Raw genomic sequence first — 8,570 nt, 5'->3', positions numbered from 1 at the left:
TTAAAAATCCATTTCTCTCTTATGGTTATTAACATTAGTAAACTCCACTTCTTTTCCTTTTGATGCTAGGACTGAGTATTCTACCACTGAATAGCCTCTTTTAGGATAGAGAATGACTTTGTTTTATTGATTCACTTGGAACTCGGTCATTCTAGAGACGGAGATTTTTTCAACCACTGTGTTACAAAGACAACTTCATGTTAAGTTAATTTGCTTTATTACAATTAAAATAAGAAACCATAGTAGATGTCAAAATAAGTCTACCTTCTGAACTTGGTTGTCCTGAGGATCCTACTGCACCTAAAGTCTACTTTCCCAGGCTATGCCATCCAGTGGAGATACAGGTTAAATGACCATTTTTGGTACTGCTCTGCCTGCATTTTTCCTGATGATTTGATGCAGCTTGTTGTTTCCCATCTGCTGGGCTTCCTCCAATTACAACTTGAATGCTAATGTGACTCCATCCCCCATTGGGAGCATGCTGATATTGACTCGTGCATCTCTGAGAAGTTTCTCATTGAGGTGGTGGATGCTCTGGGTTGCCAAGTCATCCTTTCTTGGTTTTAGCACCTTTCCACCCCAAAGGACCTATTGAAAAAAGAAATGTCATACACCTAATTTGTTCCAATATGTTCCTTGGACCATAAAGGAAGCTTTGGAAAATGTCCTGCATATTTTCTAGAAACGGATATTAATTATTCTATTTCAGATTTCTAACTATCTCTGCCATGGAGCTCTCATAAGCAAGTGGGATTAGGAGTCCACAGAACTGGCTAATTATATTTCTACTGCACGTTAGAAGCCAAAATAAAAAAAAGATGTGTTTAAACATAGGTATTTTTAAAATCCCCTATCCAGCTGCCACCATAACCCTGAAGGTGCCTGAAATTTAATATTGTTCTTTGGTTCTAGTAAAAGTTATCAATCAATAACTTACTAGTTGTTACTGATTACAAGTGCTACTTTTGATCATGTGTAAGTACTGTACATAGTAGAAAATGCTTTACAAGACAAATCAGGATAATACAGAGCATTCTCTGTAATGAATTACGAAAAAATTGCTAAGTTTCTGTTATCACAGACTGTTAATGTACTAACATAAATGTAACACAATACTTGTAACTTCTATAGGGTTTTATTCCTTGCTTATATCAGTATTCTGTATAGCTTGCTTTAGGAATTTATGTTGAATTTTAAAAGCCTCCTTTGTATAACACGGAACAAACGTGTTGCAATTGGCAACCCACTTGCAAGTCAGAAATGACATTACTAGAATCCTGCTGTGACTTTTTTTTCCTTTCCCAGAGGCAAAAGCACTAACTCCCTGTGCTACTACTACTGTAACTGCAGTACTTACATTATCAATAGCTATTATTCCTCCTTTCTTTATGAGGCGCAAACATTTTTCATAGTATTCATTGCAGCTTTCTTTATCCGCATCAATGAAAGCAAAGTCAAAACTTTCTGCTTCTCCACTGGCCAACAGCTCATCTAGATGAGTAACAAAGAGTCGTTAGACCCTGGTTAATGTTGTGTAGGAGGCAGTCGTCCATTTCTGTCAAAGTTCTCGTTAAATAATGGTTTTAGTGCCTTGACCAGGCAGCCTATTCCTCTACAGCTAATTACTATAAAAGCTTATCCCACAGAAACCAATCTAGACATAATGTATGCCATAAAACACTTGGTTACTGAGTTCTTCCTACTTGGTAGTTCATGGAGTAGTTCTAAACCTGCAGGATACAGCTAGATCTGCTGAAAGGTGCAGTAAAAACAAGTCAAGCAGTTTGAAACTGGACACACTCTACAACTTCAGCTATTTTTTTGAGCTGACTGAGCAGAATTGTTTTTTTAAATGGATTAGGATTTTTCTCACACTTATGAACAGGTTCTAAATGCTAATCTCTTGTTGATGATCAAGTGTCATGACACAAGTCATGAACAAACCCCGTCAGAGATGTTTATCACAGCAAAATACTGCTGTAAGTAGTCCCTCTCTGGGCCAAGGCAAGTGGAATGCAATTGTAAGTTCTCCTAAATGGACTTCTTGACTGAAAACTCCAAATCGCCAGTTGCAGAGGGGCTGATGGCTGCTGCTTTCCTGAAGTTCTCAGCCACCCCCCTCACCTGCCCTTATCCTCTCTGTCAACAGAGGATATTTTTGTCTGAAGCATTGCCTAGACAAAGCTGTCCATCAGACTTCAAGGACAGTGCATCCTAGTAGACTGCTTATATTTGCCTCTTTAGAAAGGATGGATGAATTTGGGAGTAACACAAGGTTATGGATGGATCTATCAAACACCTTTGCTGGAAACCTTCTGACTCCTCCTTTCCTAGCAGGTTTCTTGCATTTTCAGAATATTTATTAATATTTTCTCTGCCCCACATCATCTTGCCTTGCATACTTTTGGCACATCCTAAATTTGACACTGTTAATTATGTCCTCTGGACATAATTCAACTGTTATACGCTAAGTTTTATATTGGCTTCCGTATTTTTTCTGCACTTCAACCCTTTCAGAAAACTCTTCCTGTCTATAACAAAGAAATACTTGCTTATAATGGACAGTGGATAAGAGAAATCGGGCTTTGTCTAATTAATCTGTTTTAATCAGCTTTCCCAGAAGCAGCTGACAATAGTACTTCATAGATTAACCAAGGCAACAGGACAGGTGAGTGACCAGTACAGCCTGCTACATAGGACAAGCATTTTCTTCCTCTCTGCTGGCATGTAGGAAAACTATGAACTTCTGAAGTTCTGAAATTTTAGCAAAGGGATCACATCCACAAACATATTTGGCTTTAGATTTCATCAGCATTATATCCATCTTCTGTTTCTAGGGAAGGGAAAAAAGGAAAGTATTTTAAGTTGCTTACCAAGTGTTTGAATTGCTGGCTTAATCCGCAGGTCAATTTTATGCTCTACTCCTGCCTAGAATGGAAAAGAACAAAGAGTTGATCAAAGCAGTCAAGAAATAACCTGTTGGTTGTTGGACTCGAAATGACTGGTGGTCAGATATTTTTCCTATTATTTCTAGGTTCCAGATAGCACTGATTTTGTCTTTCCAAATGGAACTTTCTCAGCTTCCTTTAATGACAGGAATGCTTCTTTGTGAATGTGCAAGTCTAAGATACTAAAATCCCTTGACATGCAAATGCAGCTGTCCCGAACATGTAATGGAAGAGATGTTGCTTACCTCCTTCCACAGTGGCTTTCCAATTTTGACATAGTCCTCATTTATATCACAAGCAATAACTCTGCCATTATCTGGCAGGACAAGTGCCATATTCAAGGTATTATAACCGGTGAAAACACCTAGGAAAATCATAAGAGTCATCAACACTTACCATATTGGAGGGAGGAAGAAAAAGATAAATAGTTACGGGGCTCTCTTCAGGAATAAAAACCCCAAAGGAGTCAAAGATTTGCCCAAACAGGTGGGCAAACAGGTGGGCAATTTGTTAACAGACACAAAAGGTTTTCCCACTCCATTTTAATGTAATGGTGGGTTTGGAGGAATTTTCTTACATTTTTTTTTTCTTTAAATCAATCTCTTAGCAAAGCTCAATGTTGGCTTTCTCCTAAAGTCTCCTGGACATACAGGGAAGAGTCTGGTTGTGCATCTCTGAGGAACACCCTTATTTAAAAGTGGAGCTAAATCCTGGGTCAAAGGGACTGGACCAGCCGCAAAATACCAGGGCACCATAACTAACAGCTAGGCCAAGAATGAAGATGCTGAGAACCCATACCTGGCTGCTCAGCATCAGTCTGGCTTTGGGACGTCCTGCTAACATAGGTGCATCAAGGAAGGTGGTGTGGATGCAGGGCCTGTGCAGCAAAACATTTCCTTCTGGCAAGAAACTGGTACAGAAAGGAAAGAATACACCCTGTCCTGCAACTGCTGGAGAGCCAAATGATCTGTTGATCTTACTTTTTCAGATTGCCTCAGAGTTTGTGAGACATCCATGCTGATGCCAGAGTTACTGAATGCACAGGTACAGTGGCAAGTAAGTGCAAATCAGACGCTGCTTTTTATGCTGTAGCTTGCCCACCTGTTAACTGAGACAAGTATGCCGTGCCTCACTATGTTTAGATATTTTACCTTATGTAAACACAGCTGTATTTGGAGAAGTGCAGCCAGGAGCTTTATTGTACTACAGAGAGGACAAGGTGACACTCTTACCTATTTCAATAACTTTCTTGGCTTTAATGAGTTTGACCAAATTTGCCATAAGCTGAGCCTGGTCACAGGACACCATCATTTTACTCCAGGGATGATCAGCAGTGAGCTAAAAAAGGAAAAAAAGAACGTATCACAACAAACAAAACCCAAAGCTCCAAAACAATCTAGGGAAAAAAAACAACAGAAAAACTCCAGGAAAAACAGACACTTCTACCCTTCTCATTTTAGATGGCTTTGTGGTACACCTATGAGCCAGAAATTGGTTTGAATTTAACAGCAGCTAAGGAGGGTGGGGTGCTTTTCATAAGCAATAGTTCATCATTCAAAGCATGCCCTAAAGTTACCATGGCTGTGGCAAACTCGGCAATAGTTGTAACTGATGAGAGCCACAGGGGAATCTTGACTGTGAAAGTCTTTTATTTTTGTGAAGTTACATAAACAGATGCACTTTTATATATATATATATTTATAACCTTTGTGCTTCTGCCCCTATTCCTCCAAGACATGTAGCATGGTTTTATGAAATGTTAGGTTAAAGTCTGCTGCTGAAGGTCAGACCAGGCGGTTCTGGCTAGGCAATGCAGAGCTGCAGGAGCTGTGCGGAGGGGGCAGCGGCAGAAGCAGGGCTGTGCAATGGAAGTTTAATGGAAAAGCTGGTCCTCCCCTTTCCTTTCTTCCTCTAGGGCTCAATCCCACCAGACAGCTCCAGTATTTAACACTTAATTGCTTTTATACAGTAGTTTGTCTTACTTGAAATGATTCAGTCCTGAGTCAGGGGACGTCTGGTCTGAGCTCTGACACTGGATCCTGCTGGAGGACATCACCTCTGAGCTAGTTTCCTTATATGCCAGCTAAAAGGAACAGAAGTCATCTGTTCCAGTCAAAATCAAGTGGGGCCCAAACACATAGGCAGCCATGGATAAAATGACATCTAAACTGTATGCCAATACTATTAAATACGCATTTAGGGCAGCCCTGAACATTGAAGAGTCTGGGAATTACCAATTCAAAACAAATTCTGATGTGTAGGCAACTGAGTTCAGCAGTTGGGGATGAGGTGTGGGTGATACCAAAAGGTCCTAACACAACAGTAAGGGCATGGAGCAGAAAACCTGCTTTGGGGGATATAATACTGACCAGTCGTAGCTTCTTTAAAATTGGATGTTCCCGCAAAGAGTGATCCAGTATGTATTGCCAGAGAGGACTGCTTTTCCCAATAATACTCTTAGATGATTTGGGTGTCCCAAAACCTAAAGAAGGGTACTTTTTACCTACCAAAAAATAGGGAATAATAATAAAAAATTTCATCTTTCTCAGTTATTGCTCACTTAAATAAAACAAGCGCTTAAGTACTACTAAAGGTTAAGGAGTTCTTTGTTCTGAAAAATCCAGTGAAAAAAGAAACCGAAATATAGCCAGACAGCTCAGTGGACTACATTGTTATTCCCCCCACCCCTTTCTTTTCAAACCTCTTAAGATGCCCAGCCCAAGTCTGCGAAGGCTGAAAGAGGAAAGGCTTGGGTATTGTGCTGTTCAGTGGCTGATCTGAAGGTTATGAGCAGTCATTCTTACAGGATAAGTAACCACATCAGACCTCAAAGGGCAAATGTAAGGAGAGAAGCATGAATGAGGCACACAATTTTCTTAGTCTGGGGGCCTTATTTTCTAGATGGCTAGAGGCTGCCGGTCTTTAGGGCCATCAGCTGATGCATCTTCTCAAGCCCTTAGTTCTCCTAATGACAGTGTCCTGCCCTCTAGCCAGAGGAAATCCGTTGTTGCTCCATGGCTTGCCTAGCATGAAACTAGTGTGCAAAAAAAAAGTAGGTGCTACAGCTGAAGTTTAAGAACTGTTGCTTGTCTGCTTAAATACAGAACTGATCTCAGCTTTGAACCCAATCTTTCTTTTACAAAATGGGCAAACATTTTAAAGAATTAACAAAAAAAACCCAACAAGAAATCGAGTTCCACATCTGATCGTTGATCGCGATTAAAGAACACTTTTATTTCAAGGATTTTATTTTACTTAATTTTCTGTTAATGGCTCTTTTTTCCAGAGGATCACCCTGAAGCGGAGATTGTTTCCACAACCTGCCTGAAGTGAAAGGGTAAGCAAGCAAGCAGCTGCATTACAAACCCAACTCCCGCCTCCTTCCCCCGCCTGATAGTGGGATCGGACCCCGGGGAATGACAGCGAAACTGTCGCCAGAACAGAGTGTGACCAGGACCCCACCACGGCGTTTCTGGGTCGGCCGAACAGCCGCAGGTAGGGGCCGGGCCGGGAGCTTGCCCTCGCCTCCGCTGGGCCACCGGCAGCTCGCCCGCCCCACGCGGCAGCAGCTGGATTGCGGGAGTGACTTGGGTTCAAAGAGCATCAGCGTACTCATGGCCCCAGCTCCGCGCAATCCCGGCACGCAGCGCAGCCCCGCTCGGCGCAGCGCCCAGGGGGATGCTCCCCCGACCGCAACCGGGAGCTCCTGCCCACCGCCGGGGGGACCCTGTCCGGCCGCCGCGGTCCTCGTCCCCTCCCGCTGGGGACGCGAGGATGGGGACAGGGAACGGGCGCCGCTTACCTGCGAGCATCCCCGTGGCGAAGGCGACCCCCAGCATGGCCGTGCCGACGGCCACTTCTTTGGGCACGCTGAAAAGCGGCATGGCGCGGCTAGCAGCGGCGCGGCCGGGCCGGTCACAGGCGGGCGCGGGGCGGGGCTGCCTCGGCGGGGCGGCCCCGGGAGGCGGGGCGCGGCGGCCGGCCCGGCGTGCGCTCGCAGCCGGCGCTTTGGCAGATTTGGGGTGGCCCGTAGCGCCCCGGGGTGGGCTGGGAGGAGCGTGGGCATTCCGCAAGGGGTGCGCGCCTTCCTCTCGAGGCACGTACTCTGCAGCGGTGGTAAAGCGACACAAGCAGTGCCTGGTGCTTGTGCCTTCACCTCCTCAGAGGCTGTTCCTGGTATGCCTTCGTGCCAGTCTTTGTTTTAAAACACGGCGCGGTGTTGTGTGAGCTGGCAATGGGCTCTGATGGAGGAGCTGTTCACAGAAATGTTCTCTTGAGAGGCTTGGTCCTCCAGGTAGTCCAGGAAACATGCTCTCTCCCTCCCCTAGGGTGGATGTTTTTTACGGTTGAGGTGTGATCAGATTTCTTACCAAAAAGCATGTAAGTTTGTGGAGCTTCAGTCCTGTGACCAAAAGAACTGAGAGCTTCCAGGTGAAATGGATCAAGGAAGACCCCCTGTGAGAGGGGGAATGCTGCCTGGTTTCCCCTGTCACTGTTTCAGCCCTCTCCTGCAGCAGCTCCCTGGCAAGGCGCAGCAGTGCCCTTGCCTCTGTTTGACATTCTGGATTTTTAGGGATCTCCTCCCTGGCCTGATCTGTCCCTGAGGAAATTGATACATAAACCAACAGTGACTGTGCCATTTTCTTTTCTTAGAATCAGGCTAAAAAAATTTTGTGTGCTTTTGTTTTATTACATTGATACATGCTGAAAGCACCCTGCAGTGCCTTTTGGAGAAGGGCCGGGGATTTGATTTTCATTTTGTGAAGTGTTGGCAATATCTGATTTTGCAAAACCCAAGCAAGATGTGAAGATCTATCATTTTGTCACTCTGCAGGGGATGAAATTAGCAACGTTGCACACAGACCAGGAATACGCAGGCAGGGAGTGCACTGTAACTCAGCCTCACCAGATGTAAGATGAAAACAGGTAATACTTCCCTTTGGCACGTAGTTAATCTCTAGAAAGCCAGATGAATTGCGTGCTGATAGGTTAGGCTGCTAGCTTTTCAACTATGTTCCAATGCTAGCAAAACTGTTAAGTGTCAGTGCAGTAGCAGGAAAAGATTCTTTTGTAAGTACATCTTAAGTGCAGGATTAAGTATATCACTAGGGCATTTACGGGAAACAGGTTTGCCTATCACTGCATTTTTAGCATGTGCTCGACCTTATTTACAAAGGCTCAAGCTCATAGCTTTGCATTTCTTTTGCAGCAGCTAATCATGTCAAGCACTAAGGAATCTGCTGTGCTTTCTGACTTGCAGAACAAAGCAAGAGATATGATCTGTCTCGGCAGATACAATATTTTTTAGTTCACTTAAAATTTATTTGATTTTGAAAGCTGTGAGTGCTGTTGGTTTCTTGGGTTTTGTTTGGTTCCCACCCGCCCCCTTCTTTTCCCCATTCAGATCCCCATCGCTTTATCTGTGTACATTTTGCTTTTGTAAATGAAAGCATTTCATCCCATGTTTCAAAGATGAGTTATCAGGAAGCGCTGGAATATGTCAGTTTTAGGCCAAACAATTGTAGGAGACAGCAAACTTTTAGCCTCCATAAATCAGATTTGTGACTGTGCAGCTCCATCTAGTGATTATTCTCTACAACTGCAGCAGGAGGGAGAGTAACT

General features: G+C 43.8%; 1 protein-coding gene across 2 annotated transcripts; it reads right to left on the bottom strand.

The window, feature by feature from the left end:
• Positions 1 to 200: 200 nt before the first annotated feature.
• On the bottom strand, positions 201 to 6,890 carry COMTD1 (catechol-O-methyltransferase domain containing 1). 2 transcript variants are annotated; one of them, XM_040605504.1, is made up of 7 exons: positions 6,751 to 6,890; positions 5,318 to 5,451; positions 4,181 to 4,286; positions 3,194 to 3,312; positions 2,874 to 2,928; positions 1,358 to 1,491; positions 201 to 588 (listed from the first exon to the last, which is right to left on the bottom strand). In XM_040605504.1, exons 1-7 carry the CDS (start codon positions 6,830 to 6,832, stop codon positions 436 to 438), a joined length of 783 nt encoding a protein of 260 aa, XP_040461438.1. In that variant the 5' UTR covers positions 6,833 to 6,890; the 3' UTR covers positions 201 to 435. The 2 variants fall into 2 exon arrangements, with proteins under 2 accessions (XP_040461438.1, XP_040461437.1); XM_040605503.1 differs by having other exon boundaries at positions 5,318 to 5,430.
• Positions 6,891 to 8,570: the final 1,680 nt, after the last annotated feature.

This window comes from Falco naumanni, chromosome 9 (assembly GCF_017639655.2).
Source record: "Falco naumanni isolate bFalNau1 chromosome 9, bFalNau1.pat, whole genome shotgun sequence".
NCBI lineage: Eukaryota > Metazoa > Chordata > Aves > Falconiformes > Falconidae > Falco > Falco naumanni.
Note: the sequence above shows the minus strand (reverse complement) of the source record. Positions and strands in the feature narration are given on the sequence as shown.

Excerpts from the sequence above, each read along its gene's own strand:
- COMTD1 (XM_040605504.1), bottom strand. The coding sequence starts at position 6,832 with ATGCCGCTTTTCAGCGTGCCCAAAGAAGTGGCCGTCGGCACGGCCATG. Across the intron at positions 1,492-2,873 it reads GCCAGCAATTCAAACACTTG|ATGAGCTGTTGGCCAGTGGA; the intron begins GTAAGCAACTTA and ends TTACTCATCTAG. Across the intron at positions 589-1,357 it reads GAATAATAGCTATTGATAAT|GTCCTTTGGGGTGGAAAGGT; the intron begins GTAAGTACTGCA and ends TTTTTTCAATAG.